Source organism: Paramisgurnus dabryanus, chromosome 20, assembly GCF_030506205.2.
Source record: "Paramisgurnus dabryanus chromosome 20, PD_genome_1.1, whole genome shotgun sequence".
Lineage (NCBI taxonomy): Eukaryota > Metazoa > Chordata > Actinopteri > Cypriniformes > Cobitidae > Paramisgurnus > Paramisgurnus dabryanus.
The window spans coordinates 17,540,065-17,558,184 of NC_133356.1; the positions used below are offsets into that span (position 1 = coordinate 17,540,065).

Sequence of the window (18,120 nt, forward strand, 5' to 3'; positions counted from 1 at the left end):
CACATGACTTTTGTGACCGGAGAACTGTTATTTTGTAAGTTTTGTCCACACTCTGTTTAAGGTGAGCGCAAAGATACATGCACTCTCTCATCCACGTCTGTTTCACTGCACCTCTCTCAGGTGCACACGCTCTCGCATCTGTCCGAACACAAATCCTCATGTATTTGTTAGGGCTGGGCAAAAAAATCAATTTTTCGATTATTCGTTTTTTTTTACGTGGTCGATTCAGAATCGATTCTCAAAGAGCAGAATCGATTTTTTTCTTTCATATTTATTTCTGCAAACATTGAACGAAAGATTAACATTAATCGAATTACTAGTCTTCTTCACTAGATGTCACCCTCTTTTTTGTCTAGCGCATGTTACCAAAGAGCAAGAGGCAAGCCTGTCATTCATTCATTCATTCAGTGCTTAAAATGGCGGTTTCAGGTGCTTCGTCGATTTTATTAATTACCCACTTGTAACCTGCTGTTCACTGTTCTTTTTATTAATACAGTATTTGTATTAAATCTATATTCATTGAGTTGAATAGAGTATAAAAACCGGTCCGAGAACCAGAATTGAAAATTGAATTGAGAATCGAAATCGAATCGATTTGGTAGCTTGTGAATCGAAATCGAATCGATCTGGAAAATCTGAATCGATACCCAGCCCTAGAATTTGTTCAGTTTTATGCATTTCAAGCGAGCTGAGGCAAACTAACTAACCCTCGCATTTAAAATATAATCATCTGTATCATGTAGGGGTGTGACGGTCATTATATAACCGTGAGACCGACGGTTATAGTTGAACACCGTCATTAGAACTCTATAACCAACAAAACCGTGTTATTAAAATATTTTTTTCAACATTTTTTATCATAAAGAATTTTTAAATAGTAATTAAAAACAATTGTTAACAGTCTGTGTTATACGCCCCCTCACGTTCTCATGCAGTGAAAAATACAGAGCGGAGCAGACACTGACAACGCGCTGACATACAGGACAGATCAGGTTACTTTTCGGTTACTTTTGAGATTAAACATATTAAACAAAGTCTCACCTTTCAAATCATCTCTTCCTTCTAGTTAATTTATAGCATCAAATAAACATGAATGACCATGAGAAGGAATGTTGTTTTAACCGCGGAAAGGCGTCAGTAAACTCCGCTTTTCAAGTTCAAATCCTCCCATGCTAATCTACTAACTCTCTTGAACGCACATTCACTGCTAGTTGTCTTGCTGTTAATTTTAAAGAAACGTAGAGCAAGTAGCTAATCAGTGTTTATTCAAACGCCGGGTGAGCACTGTGCAGCGCGTCTGCGGAGAGCGTTTGCTGCGCGTGGCCATTGTGCTTTTACACCGGCTGCGTTTAATAACAACCTCAAGTTCATATTACTTTCTTTTACCTGCGCTTTTTTTTTAACAAAACCTCTTCAATACGCTTTTAATCCACATTGTTTTGTGCTGTTCTGGTCTGTGTAATGACAGATATAGACACAATTACAGACATAAAAAGCCCAATGCACAAATATGTTTCTCCGAAGATTATTAAAATAGATGATAGATAGAGGATTAATTTATGCTGGGCAGAGAGTGACAGCGCAGTCTTCTGGCAACCGTGTTTTTTTAAATATTTCATTGCTTTCTGTTCAATTGTTCAAAGTTATTACTGTTTAAAACACACTTGGCATCACATTCATGATTTTATGGTAAAATGACACTTTCCCGTCAATCCACGAGCATTTAAACGAGCAAAACGCCCCCCACTGACGGTTATGTGACGAACCGTCACATTTGACTCACGTCATAACCGTCATCACCAATTCTGAAACCGGCACACCCCTAGTATCATGGCGCCGCTCTCTGTCTCTCTTTCGCTCGCACGTGCAAAGAGCTGCGCGCTCATGCTGTCCTAAGTCAGATCACTATCCTGTGTATGTTTGTAAAGTTATATGCATTTCAAGCGATTGTGAATAAAATATGGATCGCGTTCTGCTGGATGTGTTTAAGGCACTTCTGAAGGCACCACTGCTTTGACACCTTGTTGTAGCCTTCTGCAACAACAGTAAACAATGCATTGAATTGTGTGTGCACGCGCGCGTGTGTAAATGCATGTTTTACAGTCATTAAGTAATCGTGTTATCCAGTTTTTCCCCAAATGATTTACATTTTAATCATTAACATTAAAGGCAAACTTTTTATATGAATAAAATAACACTAAAGGGTAAAAAAATTTGGGGAAAATAAAACGGAATTTGGGAAAAAATAAAACGGAATTTGGAAAAAAATTAAACGGATTTTATAGGGCCCTACCAAACCGTGGGGTACTATGCAATGAAAAAGCGCCATATGTTCAATCAGTTGTCTTACTGAAGTTTATTGTATGTGTCTCTTAAATCATCAGAGGATTTTACTGGTATCTGTACTGACTAATGAAATTTTGGTACCGTGAGAACACTAGGATCAGTACTCTGTGAAGGGCAATATTTTGATACAAAGTATAAAGTAGGATGAGAAAGGAATTGGTTCATCATTTGCACTCTCACAAGTATGAATAGATGAATGTTTCTTACTGTTGTTTAGAGTTTGTGAAGAACTGTGTTTGGACAGTTTGGCAAGGTGATTGATGTACAATAATCACCATCCTTTGAATTAGTTAGTTGGAACAGAATAATGCAAACTTTTTCCTGATACATAAAAATACATGCTCACAAATGCACTCTTGTTGAAAAATAATTTTATTCAAATTACATATATGTGTAGTCTTGTACTTTATTGTTAACGTAGCCGACAGCTGCATATAGTTTGCTTTCTCTCATTATTAACTTAAATTATGGTTGAAAGTAACCAGCTGGAAATAAACGAATGCAAATCGATAGTAATAATCATGACATTAAACATTTGGGTAACTGTTTGAGGTACTACTAATATTATTGTCCTGTCAGCCTTGACGATTAACTTAGGTTCCTGCTGTTGTTTCTCTGCTAATGCAGCATCTATTCAGCAAATGAATTACTTTATAATGCTATGAAGTAACGGACACACTCGAAAAACTATCGACATGGATCTTTTGCTGATAGCCGATTGTTCCACCAATGAACTATTGGTGCAGATGAACCAAGAAAGATGTAGTGGCAATTCAGCTGTGGACCAGTCGGGCACTGAAACACTGTTCCCAGACCATTTTTATTGTTGTGCTCTCAATATTATGTATTAATGTACAATATCATTGGTTGTTTTGTAGCAGCGGGTAAAATTTGTCTCAAGTGGTATTCTCAAGTCACTATTGATGGAGCAAGATTGAAATCTCTCTAGCTGTATCTCTGTAGAGTTCCCGGATCAATTGTTGTCACCACTAAACGCAATTGCTTTGTGTTAACAAGTCTCTAACCATTAAGCCGCCACAACCACCATCACACGGGTGTAATGACGAAAGGGTCAGACACAGCCTGAAGTGGAGATGACTTAATTAGGGCTGCAGTAATTGTTAGTTGGTTAACCCGAGTGTCAGATACCTGAGCACGTGCCATGTTGCTGTTGCTGAGGCAGACTGACCTGAATGAAGTAATGGTAATGTAATAGCTCTGCCATCCTCATTAAGTTCTTGGGTTTTCGAGGCATGTATGAGCTAATAGAGCTGTTGGAAAATGTAATGGGACAGTCACGGGTCAGCGTCAGAACAGATCTGCCCTACATTCCTCTTCCACATTGAAGCATGACGTGTTTGGTTTGAAACAATTTTAATTTGGTCTCAAACTGCTTGAAAGATGATGCTGATGTGCTTGTCACTGGATTGGATCATGCAAACCATGCTAGTAGAAACTATTTTGTGTCAATTTCTGCCAGTGTGTCTGGTTATTGGATGAGGGCGAAGTTTAACCACATGAATGGCACCTTTTAGAAGTGATATGCCCCTGCTTGTGGCAATCCAAGCTGAGATTTCGAGATTCAAAGATTCATGAAGATAAGAGCAGAAGCAGTCAGGTTAAATGTGGGATGAGACACATGGTGGATGACACATCACCGGATGATACTTTATGATGATAACTCTGTTTTACCGTCGATGCAACAGGTATCATCGAATCCTCTTGAGATGTTGCATCTTCTCAAGCAATTCAACTCTTAGACCAAAAATAACTGCTTAAAATGAAAGAATTGTAGGCGCAATGAAAGCAAAGTTCCACCAATTCCAGTACCATTGTTCTGACACGATCTATAAATCACTGAAGCTTGTAAGCAATATGTTGGATCTGTGTTGGAACGTATTTAATAGACATGTTGAGGTTATATTTGCAAGGCCCCTGTCATGCGCTTGAACTTGCAACAAAACAATCCCAAGCATAGCGTCAGATTTTAGTCATGGTTTGTTGTGTAGACGTATTTATACTATGAGCTCATTCGCGCTGTAGTTCAATTTTGGCTGCTTAGACTTCAGTGAATTTGTAGCTCTCATACCACAGATGTTATTTTAAATGCCATAGAGAACCTCATGTTCTTACACTGACGATTTAGCCTCCACATTATTCAAATCATGACCTGTACGTGCCTCTGCGGTCATCACAGTCACAGATTTCTCGGCATGTTTTGCACATGTCCACCTGTAGCATTTGTTCCCCCCGGTGCTGTTTATGCTGCCTTTTAATAGATCGGTATAATAAATTATTGAGCCTACCATGTCAGACCCATGCTACTTGTGAAATTTTATCACACTCTTTTTATTTCCCGGTTTAGATGGGAATGATGGGAATGTTCTTCTGCAAACACGTATTTGTCACAGTATTCAGCAGGGTGTAGTCACCAATCAGCACATATTTGTGTTCACACTGGACCAAGAATGTGCCCTTGTGTAATTTATGTGCACGTCGATACGCTAGTTTTGGTGCTAGGTTTGTGTGTGCCCTGGTGGTGGTAAATGTCAAATTGTTTACGATCGCCACTGTATGGTGGCAATATGATATCTCAGGGATTTGTTGTAAACTTGAGCCGGAGAACTGCACCGGTTAGAAAGCATGATGGTGGATCTAGTTCTGATGGATAAACAGTTTGTTTAGCCTAGCTGGTCATATTTTAGTGAACTTGCATGCATGTTTATTTACCCTACATGGATGTGATGTGATTTTTACACTACTTGCTAACTGAATGTCAAACATCCAGAGGTTTTCAAGTTGCTATGCTTTAAGTTTAATTCGTCATTATGCACATCAAACATGGTTATTCGTTTAATGTGTGCACTCACTGTAAATAAATGTGTTTTTCAATGCACTAAAACAATCCAGTGCCCTGCCTTGAAATCAATTTACTGCTAATGTTATTGAATGATGTAGATTGTAGAGCCGGTGTTTATTTGTATTTATATCAGACCGCAGTGCCTGTGCTTTCCCCTCCTGTGCATGAATACAGATGTATTGTTTGGTGGCAATTGAGGTCAAGCGTTATGTGCATGGTGGGATTTTTGTTGTGTATTGCGATTACGTCGCCCTCAGGGAGAGAAACCCTTTATGGGCTACAAGTACACATTCATTTTTAGCACTAACCAACTCATCGTTTGTATGAAGAGGCGTGCGTATCATTCAGGGGCCATCGATTGGAGCCTTTCAATTGGCACTTAAATGAAAACTTGCAATGTTTATGAATAACCCATCTGCAAATTGATGGTCTGCCAAAATGATTAATAGGCCAGGGATTGATTGCCTGTTGCATAAAACAATTAGTCTAGCATTACTCTCAACAGGTTTCTCACCAGAACAGACACTCAATATTTATCAACACGGCACAGCGGGGATCTCAGCCTGAGTGGATCTCTTGAGATGTTACAGAGAACATACCCACTAGATGTAGTTTTATTCCTTCGTCTAAGGCCCCATCTGCATTTGATATACGCCGTCCCCGACGGATCGCTCTCTCTCGTTGACGAGCCTTTTGGGAGAGAGTTGAGCCGAATCACTCGCTTGTTTACTCTCAAGTTCTGGTTCCTCTTCTCAGGAGACCGGTGTGTTTTTGCAACCGTCTTATGGTGAATTTGAGGACTTGGGTTTGAATAGGCCCATGCTGAGATTTACATGCAACTGTTTGGAGACATGAGGGTATGGTGGCTGACTGTTTCATCAAGATTCCACATAACCTTTTACTGATCTTTGCTACATGAATCTTGCATGCCACAGGCTTTCTTGGGAAGAAAGATACAGTCTTATCTCGGGAGCTATTCATTGAGCCTGTTCAGTTCCTTGTAATCTCTTTTGGCATCGGCACCTTGCGTTGCCCTCACTTAGAGGGCACTGGCTACACCTCTCGCAGTTGTATAACATCCCATTGTCAATATTTACACAGGCTCAGCGTTGTGTATTGCGGTGCTTGGTGATACGGTGAAGCGGCGTGTTGTGACGTACAGACATCCTGCTAAACATTCTTTATCTTTCATCAGTAACAACACAGGTTTAATTGTTTGATATCTGCTGTTTTGGCTTCAGCCTTTGAAATTGGCTTTCACACAGGAATGTAATCTTTACAGTAGTCAAATTCAGCAGGCTTACCGAATTCACTGGAGACATTTAGATTTAATATAACATGTTATGGGTTTTGCGTCTAGATTCGCTAATCTCTGGAGATCTTGCATGATGAGAGATTTCTATTGGGAAGGTTTAAAAAAAAAGTTGTGTTGTTATTTTCACACCATTACATTTTGCACATTAGAGGTCTGTTTGGCACAATCTGTTATTTTTATTTGACATATCCATACTCCGAATGAGCTAAGAATGTAATTACAGATGTCCAATAGTAATGGAAGAGAAGCAGGGGAGTAAAAGAATGGAATAATGTCATATTATGTCCTAGATATTTATATAATATTGTATTGCTAGGTCCCAGCTGGTTCCCACCCCTTTCAGAAACCTTACACGGTAATAAGAGTTCTGTACATGGTAATGACATATTGTGAGTAGAGCTGTCTAACGTCGCGACTAATCGTTTGCAGAATAAAAGTTTTAGTTTACATATTAAATGTGTGTGTAATGTGTATAATAATTAATATTTGCATGTGTATAAACATTTGTATATTTAAATATAATTTATATCATATTATATATCATATATTTAATATAAATATTTATTATATCAACGTATTTGTTCCCTAAAAATATACATACATGTGTTTGTATTTAACCAGTGGTGTGTTTGTATCAACAAATATTATGTATGTATATATATATATACATATACATAATATTTGTTGATGTACTGTGTATAATAATTATGTGAACAAAACTTTCATTCTGCAAATGAATAGTCGTGACTAATCATTAGGCAGTCCTAATAGGCTTTATGCCAAGCTGCACTACTTCCTGAACTTCAGCCAGCTCCTGGTTTCCTGTCTGCCATTATTGGACAAACTGATTAATCCAAGTGTGCCTGACCTCAGTAGTCACAACAACAATCAGACACACCTGGATTAATCAGTTTGTCCAATAATGGCAGACAAGAAACAGTGCAGCTGGGCATAGACCACTGGAAACAGGCCTGACACAGACTATGATGTTACAGTCAAGATGTATGCCCCCAACATTAAATTACACATTAAATTAAGCTCAATATTAAAAACCAAGTTGCTACTGTTGATTTAGCGCTATATGCTAGTTATTGCTATATGCTTGAGTTTAGGCTGAAGTTCTATTATTGAGGTTACAGTTACGTTTTGCAGGGCCATACTGAAAAACTACAAACGTACCACTCAGAAACCATAGATTAACAATCTCCAAACAATTGATTATTCCTCAAATTCTGTTTATACACACACACAGAGCAAAACTAGAACTAAACTGCTCTGAGAAACAGCCAATCGGAGCAGAGCTCGAAATTATTTTTATGACCCTTTCAAATAAGATAATAGATAATTTCATTATAAAGGCAAGTCCTGTTGTTGTAAATGGGCATGTTAAACCGTCTCTTGATTATTTTTGCACTTAATTAATCTACATACCTAGATATCAGAGAACAATTGTACATATTTTTTCAATGCATTCTTTGGCACCTTTAATAAATGCTAAAATGCATTAAACATACAGTTTGTATTCAGCATTCTAATGGAGTGATGTTAGATTGATTTATTGGTCCTTGTGTTCATACCCCGTCTCTGCCAAAAGCTGCTTTATATCTGGCACCATGTATTTGTCCTCTATAATTGCATGCTTAACTACCCGGCTCCCTGGGTTTGTAACCACCTGTCTAGTTTGACACCCGATATTCAAACAAAGCTAATCAAGACACATGCCAATTGTTATATTTTCCAATCTGCATTCTCTTTCCATGCCTCTCGTGTGTCTTGTATTAGAAATGATAGTCGAACCGGTGTTATACATCGTGTATGTGTGTGTATATATAAAATATGATTTAAAGCTCTGCACTTCTTAGATATTCAGATGGCGTACAAGTGTTTAGCTACAGTATATCTTCTTGAGCATTTTATCCTGTCAAACATCAAGACTCTGTAAATGGTACCACTTCACCAGCCGCTTTGATGTTAGAGGACTTTAAAGAAAGGTTGCTTTCGTGTTGCTATTTGAATTCAAAGTAGAAGACATATCGATTTTACAGAAAATGATCGTTTTTGTTGTCTCTTTCTCCAGCCACGTGCTGACCCGATACCAATATGCAGCTTCTGTTTGGGCACGAAGGAATCAAATCGAGACAAGAGACCAGAGGAGCTGCTGTCATGTGCGGATTGTGGGAGCAGTGGTAAGTAACCGTGTTTGAACTCTCAGCCTGACTGGTGCCCATATACGGGCAGTGCATCTTCTCAACGTCTGTGCCAACTGGCCGAAAGCGAGTTATCGTCTAGCCTGGAATGTGTTTGGTTGTTATTGAAGTGCGAGTCAGACTTCGTAACCATTGAGCTGAAATCAAAGCAGAGACTAACTACAGCGGAGAGTAACTTATGCCTAACAGAGCAGTGATGGGTTATTAAGGTTACACACACTGAAAGAATAGGCCCAGGGTTACTGAATTCTGTTTAGTTTTGATTTACAAGGCATTACCCGTGTCCTCCATGTGAAGGGTTTTATAGATGGATACATAAATGGAGATACAGAGAGATGATTTATTAATGCCCTATTTATTTAGCGATTATAGACCGTGTAGTTTATTTACATCATATGAATGAATCCGTTTCAGACTGAAGTGAGTCAAAGCAGAATGAAATTGACTTGTAAGATGTAATCCCCCCCCCCAAATTTCCACACAGATTATGACATGGGAAGGCAATAATAGATAACTATCATCAGAGGCACCATAACTGTTTAAATAACATCTCCATTAGTCTGTTAAACCTTCTACTACTTTATCTTTATGAATAATTCAATAGCAAATAATTCCATTTATTTACCACTAGTAAAACCCCCTTGTGCTGGAACAAAAAAGCTATTGTAGAGTTGTAGTCAATAAATCCAGGTTGTTTTCAGATCTCTGTATCTCAGCCATACAGTATGCTGTTGATGGTTTATACAAAAATAGTTTTTTATTTTTTTGTGCGAATATTTGTTCAGGGACGACTGCTTAAATTGTTCCCTAGGGCTATATGTTTCAAAATGTGCTCTCATATCTCAAGATGTTGCAGGCTTAAGTGCTTTTTTACCTGTAAAATGTGTCTAATATTGTATGAAAGTAATGGCAGAAGGGCTTTCCACAATCACTGATGGATTCTGCTGAAAGGTGTGCAGTTTTGTAAGATGATGGTTTTTTTTGCTCCTGCTTCACATTCACTGGCTTGTTTCTTTCATTTATTTATTTTTTTCCTCCGCCTCCAGACAGAATTGCTATGTTCATGTTAAATTACCTGCTCTTATGTTGTAATTTGTTTTGAACAGTGATTTTGAAATGCCACGAGGAATTGTTCTCCCGGTGACATTTTTATGGCTGAGTTTGACTTAACAACGCGCAGAGGTGGATTTCATTAAGTGTTGGTGAAAGTATAGAAAATGTGCTCCCACTGTAAACCACAGCTGGTTGGCAGCCCTAAGGGACAGGAGTGCAGGCTTTTACATGACTATAACGGATCGAGTGCCATTACAGTGTACACGCGTACCGTTTCTGCCTCGTTAACATCAAATTATCTTTAATTAGCTACTCAGAAGTGTTTGATAATACAGTGCTTTAAAACACCGATTCTGGAAAGTCTTTACGCATAGCTCATCGCATTGTTGATGCCATGTGTAAATATTTAACCGATCCACAGTCGGGGAATCTTTGGTTTGTTTTGTTTTGATGTGCTGGAGAATGTTCTCTCCCTGCTTGATTAAGTCTCTGTTAACATTTATCCTGTAATGTTTCAGCGAGGGCTTTTGTGTTTCCTGCCAAAGTTAAAGGATTAGGTAATGTCGCTCTTTTAATTGAGCATGCTCTAAGACTCTCTTTCTTTTTTTTATTCCCGAATTTCTCCTCAAAGGCCATCCATCATGTCTAAAGTTCTCTGCTGATTTGACTGCAAATGTCAAGGCTCTGCGATGGCAATGCATCGAATGCAAAACATGCAGTTCCTGTCAGTTTCAGGGGAAGAACGCTGTAAGTTCTTTTCTTTTTAAATTGATGGCCTTGGCCCAGTTCTTGCTGCGTGCCACTTTGACATCCTTTATAGTGTCAGAAGTCTGCTTGTGTTCTGACAGTTTCACTGCACAATGTTGTTTGCCTGTATAGGATGCTTATATAGTGCATCGAGTCTTATTTTTTGTGTGTCTGGCGTGTTTTTGTTCAGGATCAGATGCTCTTCTGTGACTCCTGTGACAGGGGTTTTCATATGGAGTGTTGTGACCCTCCGCTCTCCAGGATGCCAAAAGGTAGGTTCGGCCTTTGATTGTCTTTGTGTAGACTTTTCCATTCTAAGGGTAAAGCTCTTTAAATGTGCCTTTACACAAAGGATTCTGGTTACATAATTGTAAGATGATATGTACACTGTTTGAGGTGTGTGTGTGTCTGTGTCTATGTCTTTCTCTCTTTCCCTCTCTCTCTCTCTTGTTGTTAATGACTTTGCCTGTGGCTTGCAAATGACTGCTTGTCCTTTTCAGTTAATGGCAGTTTGCCTAAAATGGGCATGTAAGTGCTAAGATAAAAAGGGAGCAGCATCATAAAGTGTTTCAATAGAGCTGAACAGGTTCATTTTACTTAAAGTCCCTGTAAAGTCAGATATCAAATGTGTTCAGAGTTTGTCACACCACAGAATAATGTTTTATTAACTACCAAACCAAATTTAATGATGATAAAACGGCAAGTAAATACAATAAGTTAATAAATGTTTGGAAAAATAGGTAGCATTTTTCTGCTCTTAAGTGGTGGTTCCGTGTCATCTGTGCTGAAACCACACCCACCCGTGGGAAAGCTACCGTCTCTCTCAACTTTCAAACACTGCTACAACCTGAATGGATGATTGCGATTGTGTTAGGGGCGTTTCTAACATTTTATAATGTTAATAATAATTTTTAAGATTTATTTTACAGGGACTTTAATTTTTCAAGAACCTTTAGTTCTTTAAGTACTCATGGGTTTTATGCAATGGTTGGAAAAAAAGTCAAGACATACACAGACAAAAGTATAAACCTCAATTTAGACTTGAAAAAAATTAAGACTTGAGAAAGTCGTAAGGTAAAATAAGATTTTCCAGGTCGCTAATCAAATAAAACATTTGTCATTGAGCATGTTAACTTCTTTATGAAAGTTAACACGATGACGTGCCATTCTTCCTGGACGCGTCCTGTCCAGGATTTTGTGTGCGTCTTCCAGAAGTCATATTTGTCGACCGCACCATCAAGATTAAGACATAAATCGTACTTTCATTCATACCTTAAAATGTAACGGTTGCTTTTCTGAAATAGTAAACCTCGATGACGTATGCGGCCGACAAATACGACTTCAGGAAGACGCACCCGAAATCCTGGCCAGGACACGACTGGGAAGAATGGCATGTATGGCCATCCTAGCTGTGTCTCATAAGACCTTGTTATTTGTACATGCTGTGACTATACAAATCACAACATATAAATAGGAAAATGTTGGTGTTATTTTTGTCACTTATTGGGAGCTGTATGCTATCTGGAGCCATTTACTTCCAGTCTTTGTGCTAAGCTAGGCTAGCGGTGGGTGGGTCAGACAGAGTTACGGGATGCACGGAGATAAAAAGGGTATGTATGGACTTATCTAACTCTGTGGGATACGGTGAAATAAGCTAAAGTCACAAAAAGTCAGTGTGTTCCTTTAAGTCCACAGAGAATCAGTGTTTATATGGGCGATGTTTGACTATTCAATTGATGGTTTTTGTCATTCATGTCGGTCTTGCAAAAAATAAGGAAAAAAATGGTTTCTTTGGGCTTTGCCACTGTGTATGTTGCTATGAACTTGAATTTTTAGTACTATTTTAAAATCCACAGTAAGAACTGAAAAGAAGAAAGAATGTCACATTTTTTTCACATTCAGCTGTCATGTGTCAAGATAAGGGGGGGGGGTTATCACTCAGTTTGTGTTTACTTGATCCTCTACAGGGGATGAAATGACTGGGTCCCTGTCAGAAAATCAACCCACACAAAGTCATTTCTTCTACATTTCCTTGTTTGACAGTTACCTGTAGAAAGCTTTCTCTTTCCGCCATTCTTCTTTCTACTATAGCGAGTGAAAATGAAGGAAGAGACGCAGCGGGTCATCTGTGCTCAGCACTATAAAGAAATATATGAAAAGTGTCACATCTGCAGACATGATGAGCCATCTTTGAAACCCTTCTCTCTTTTTGTTTCTCCCTCTCTTTTTTCGCCTTTCTGGACCTCCCCCAGGAATGTGGATCTGCCAAGTATGCAGGCCAAAGGAGCAGGAGGAAAAACGGTTGCTACACAAGACGGCGGCCCAGATCAAAAGGCGATATGCAAAGCCAGGAAGGCCAAGAAAAAATCTAACACATCCAGCGATGTACGATAACTTATTTCATCCATGCTGTTTCTGTCTTGTTGGTTATGCTTTAGGCTAAAGGTTTCAGGTCTCGTATCAGTATGTTGCCTTAACTGTAAATGTTCTTTTTGATGACCTACTCTGATTTTTGTCCTTTACAACCTTGGCTATTTTTTAATGCCTTGAGAGTGTATGTAGGTTTTCATAGCCTTTCATCCAAAAGGTTTAAAATTAGCATGGCTGCTGCAATGTACTCTTAGCCTGCAGGGCATTCTTTGGAAGTCTATTTTTAACGTATGGCTGTGTAGTAAAGCTCAGTCGGAATGCTTTCAGTCGCACCGGGTGAGTCTGGGTCAGTATGCTTTTAAATGAGCAAGACTTCAGGGATTACATCCCTCCTAAGGGCTTGATAAGCACTGATAGACACGGTGGAATGTGTTATTGAAGCTGTGAAATCAGGCTTTCGAATCAACGCTTGGGCTTTTCGTTTGCCATAGATATACTGTAGCACACAGATTGTCTTTCGTTTATGCGTTGTGTATTAATCAAACCATCGTCTGCTTTCGCAGGTCTGACAGGGGTCGTCCAGGATCCATTGAGCTGTCTGAAAAAGAACGGCATGGTAGGGGTTCCATAAGCACTTTCTGTACCCCATCCTCATCAAGCACCTTTATACCCACCACAGATGGCAGAAGTCTCACTGATCCCCTCACATCCACACCCACCTTCTCCAAGTTGCCCCCAATCAACAAGAAAACCAAAGGTCTCATTGACGGGCTTTCCAAATTTTTCACACCATCTCCCATGGGTCGACGGTTGCGCCCAGAGGAGTCGGGCTCCTCGAATCAGCACAGGCAGAAGAAACGAGGCTATCGGAAACGCCGGTTCGAGCCCCATTCCAGCTCGGTTACGCCAGGTGTGAGGTTAAATGCCCCGTCTAGCGTTCTCCTAACCCCCTCCCCTTCGCAAGGACACAGCCCCATTTCCCTGAACCCGGCCCACTCTTCCTCGCCCTGCTCCGCCCATTCCCCACACAGCTCCTCCTCCCAGTCTAGCGGCCCCTCCTTAAGCAGCCTCCCAGGCAACAACCAGCTAAAGGGACTCTTTGATGGACTGTCTCACATCTTTACCACTCAGGGACAGTCCCGGCAAAAGGGACTCCCCAGCTACGCCCCGCCCAGGCGTGCGCGGCGCACCCGGGACTCTTCCACCTCGTCCAAAACGTCCCTACAACTTCAAGGAAAGAAGCCCATTAAGGGTTTCGCTAGTAAATTAGCGTCTCTGTCCGGTTCTGCGCCAGGATGGCCGCCCAAGCGGGGCCGGCCGTTTAAGTCAGCACTCCATTTCAAACGAACTCCCTTCTTGAGAAAGCACAAGCTGCTAGGCAGGTTTAGGTTTAAGGCCTCCCCACAGAGGGAGCACACCACACCAGGGAAGGGCAGATTGGGAGACGGAAGAGTTAATCCGAACCATGGTAAGCACGGGGGCCTGAATTTCTTTAGCAGCCCAACCAGCTTTTCCATCCTAAACCTTTTTAGTCATCCTCCTCATTTTTAGAAGCAAAATAACATGGATTTTTTTCAACTAATACCACATCTCTGCATTTTTTTTTAACCTTTTTTTGCAATATTTTTTAAGCCACTAAGTTCAAGTATTTGTGGATTTTTTCTATCTGCTCAAGTCCTCATGCTGCTCACACCTGCCTCTCAAACCAAAGTTATTAATGTTTTTACATTTAGTTACAAGCACTTTAGTGTAAAGTGTTTGCATTTCAAATGACCCTTGCTCCTGGTTTGGTTTCCTCTCAACCTGTGCACAAACGAGTACTTGTTTAAAGGTCACTGTTGCCTAGTAACAAACTGTGATGTGTGGTTAGAGGTTTGAGGTTAGTGTGTTGGCCAGCAATGTTGATACGAGCCTTTCCTATCAGCTCTCCTTTCATGACTAAAGATTTGCATGCTAGCAGTGATTTTGAATGACATGTCAAGCATAAAGTCAGTGCTCACTAATAACCTATTAAACAATCCGCTTTTTAATTATTTGTACTACGTTCTGCTAACATTGATGTCTAAATTTCTGTTCTGTGCACTTTCGCAGCCTTTAATGCAGGGTGTTCAAGAAGAGGGACACGAGAAGGACGGTTGACTTTATTCAGTGACCATGTGGCTGAAGAGGACCTGAAATTGTTTAGGCGCATCAAGGAGCTTACAGCAAAGGTAAGTAGATGTTTTAAGGCAAGCATAACTTTTAGCATTGCTCACACTTATGGCGCTTTTCCATTGCATACTACCCCATGGTTTGGTTTTGGTCAGTTTGGTAAGCTTTTCCATCGAGTTTAGTAACACTTCAGAGTGTGATGGATTATCTGCGTGTCGTTATATTTGCGCTGCCTACTGCTGTGACATCATACAAGTAAGAGTGATGTTGGAATACATCCCTATACATTTATTTAACGTTATTTCTCAGTCCGCCACAAAATAAAAATTGGCCACACAAAATAGATGTTTACACATATCACGTTTTTAACTACCTCTGTCTCACATGGCAGTTTCTGTACAAACACTGGTGGCGTCAGTCGACGCGCTCCGCTAAACCTCATTTAAGTTGCATTTAAGCATATATGCGGAACTGCACATCGCGAATGTGCCGCCACAATCTGGAAGTCTGGAAAAAACTGTTATGGTGTTCCTGATTCTCAACCGGTGGATGTTTTTCATCACTAAATGGGAGTTTGGGAACCTATAGCAGAGCAAAGATGACTACATGTTTGCTCAAGACAGCGCAAGCTAGCATGAAGGTAAAGCTAATATTTTACATTATTGCGATGACACTGGTAGTGACAATTCTCTCAGACCAATCAGTGATCTACAGTGTTTTCGCGTCATGTTTTGGTATCAGCTCGGGTTGCTTGGGACCCCAACCGAGTTGGTACTAAAAATGTATCGGGTACAACGTACTGCACCCAGTGGAAAAGCCCCCAAATGTAAGCTGACCTGATCCAGACCGTGGGGTACTATGCAATGGAAATATGCCATTAGAGGTCTTTAATGTTGCAACTATTGTGTTGCTTATACATAATAACCCTCATCGTGCAAGATTTATACGTGACCCTGGACCACACAACCAGTCTTAAGGAGGATGGAGATATTTGTAGGAAAAGCCAAAAATACTTAAAAAAAAAAATGTAATGAGGATATCATGTGAAGATCATGTTCCATAAAGATATTTTGTAAGTTTATTTTTGTAAATATTTTGTGAGTGGATGCAGTGCTTAAGACTTTATTTGGACAACTTTGAGGGCAATTTTCTGAATATTTAGACACTTTTTTTTGCACCCACAGAATTCAGATTTCCAAATAGTTGTATATTGTTCTATTCTAACAACCCAATCAATGAAAAGCTAATTTATTTAGCTTGATTTATTTAGATGATTCATAAATCTCAATTAAATAGAAGACCCTTATTTCTGGTTTTGTGGTTCAGGGTCACATACTGTATACAAGCCCCTGCGACCACCACTAAAATTCTAGTTTTAGAGCAACAAGTGTGTACGGGCAAGACCAACTTGCCATGTTTTAAAATGATATACAGATGTAGCTTGGTTTAATGTTTAATAACATTCTGCTTATCACTGTTTGTTACAATAATAGAAAACTAGTGGCGATCAAGGACAATCTCCTCCGTTGATTGAGTTTGGGAAATATGAAATACAAACATGGTATTCCTCACCATATCCACCGGAATACGCAAGGTAGGTCTCAACTGCTGAATAAATGTTTCACGATATTGGCCAGTAATAGCCTAAAGTGAATGTAAACTTAACTAGAATGTGATTTAGACGTTCTCACTTACATTGTAATTTGTCCCTTATTCTTCACTTTATAATTAATTGCTTGTCTTCTCAGATTACAGAAGCTTTATCTCTGTGAGTTCTGCTTAAAGTACATGAAAAGCCAGGACATTCTGCAGAGGCATTCAAAGAAATGTGGGTGGTTTCATCCGCCTGCTAATGAGATCTACAGAAAGGATAACCTCTCGGTGTTTGAGGTCAGTGTTGTCTTTAAAATCTTCATGCATGACTTCATTCGCATCCTAATTTCATCCAATCTGCATTTGCAATGAGTTCAAGAGGGGGATGTCCAAAGATCAAAGTCTGTGAAACACCAAGCTTGTTTAAAGACGCATCTCAATGACATGAATGAAAGCTGGTTCTCAATGAATTAATGACCACCAACTACCTTGAACTCAATTTATTGTGATATCCAAATATCACAAGGCGAAATTTAGTATGTAAGGCTTGATCCATCACAATATGAGTTGTGCCCGGTGTGTCCGCAAAAAGAAAAGTTAATCTGCGAGTTTGGTTTTAATTTCTTTTGTGCTCCATAGAAGTGCATAAAATATGCTATGCTATGCTAATCCCCTAAAAGCATTTCTTGAAGACATTGCATCTAGAAACATCCTTTCGGGTTAGGTAAAACCAAAACCTGCCTAATCCTATTTTCTTAGATCAATCAACTATCCATTTATGCAGCTCACCTACTAGTTGACTTCAATAGGAAGAGCAAAGTAAATATATCTCTATAGATTATACAAATGATGATTTTAATTAAATGACTCGTGTAAAACTCTTAATTGTTTTGTTTCTCAATTGTTCAGGTCGATGGAAACATCAGCAAAATATTCTGCCAAAACCTTTGCTTGCTTGCAAAACTTTTCCTGGATCACAAGACGCTGTATTACGACGTGGAGCCTTTTCTCTTCTACGTTTTAACGCAGAATGATGAGAAGGGTTGTCATCTTGTTGGATACTTTTCAAAGGTACTTTTCATCAAATATTTATGTGTGTGTCATATACAGTATAGATACATATAGAGACAACAGTGGAGGAAGTGTTTAAAAAAAAAATGGTAGCTCTGAATGTTGATATCCGGTGACTTGCATATAAGAGAATTTATTGTACAATGGTGTGAGCATTTCTGCATCATGTCACAAAACAAAGGGCTTTGTGTGATTGTGTTTGGTTCAGTTAAGGACAACGGCAGGTGCACTGAATCGCACGCGTTGGCAGCGCACTGACACACTATCTATTTCTCTCTCTCTCTTTCCCTTAGGAAAAGCTTTGCCAGCAGAAATACAATGTCTCCTGCATAATGATCATGCCTCAGTACCAAAGGCAAGGATTTGGGAGGTTCCTTATTGATTTCAGTAAGTTATTTATTAACTGG

The 18,120-nt window shown here is 39.5% G+C and overlaps 1 protein-coding gene across 5 annotated transcripts in view; it reads left to right on the plus strand.

Moving 5' to 3' along the window:
• Positions 1 to 18,120, plus strand: part of kat6b (K(lysine) acetyltransferase 6B) — a 38,514-nt gene that overhangs the window by 11,151 nt on the left and 9,243 nt on the right. For 4 of the 5 annotated variants that reach the window (XM_065296745.2, XM_065296747.2, XM_065296746.2 and 1 more), the window contains exons 3-12: positions 8,599 to 8,707; positions 10,413 to 10,528; positions 10,719 to 10,800; positions 12,781 to 12,913; positions 13,462 to 14,366; positions 14,990 to 15,108; positions 16,543 to 16,643; positions 16,798 to 16,939; positions 17,552 to 17,713; positions 18,007 to 18,100. In XM_065296745.2, coding sequence (XP_065152817.1) covers positions 8,599 to 8,707; positions 10,413 to 10,528; positions 10,719 to 10,800; positions 12,781 to 12,913; positions 13,462 to 14,366; positions 14,990 to 15,108; positions 16,543 to 16,643; positions 16,798 to 16,939; positions 17,552 to 17,713; positions 18,007 to 18,100 — 1,963 coding nt within the window. The remainder of the gene's footprint in view (positions 1 to 8,598; positions 8,708 to 10,412; positions 10,529 to 10,718; positions 10,801 to 12,780; positions 12,914 to 13,461; positions 14,367 to 14,989; positions 15,109 to 16,542; positions 16,644 to 16,797; positions 16,940 to 17,551; positions 17,714 to 18,006; positions 18,101 to 18,120) is intronic. The other variant, XM_065296749.2, reaches the window with a different exon arrangement.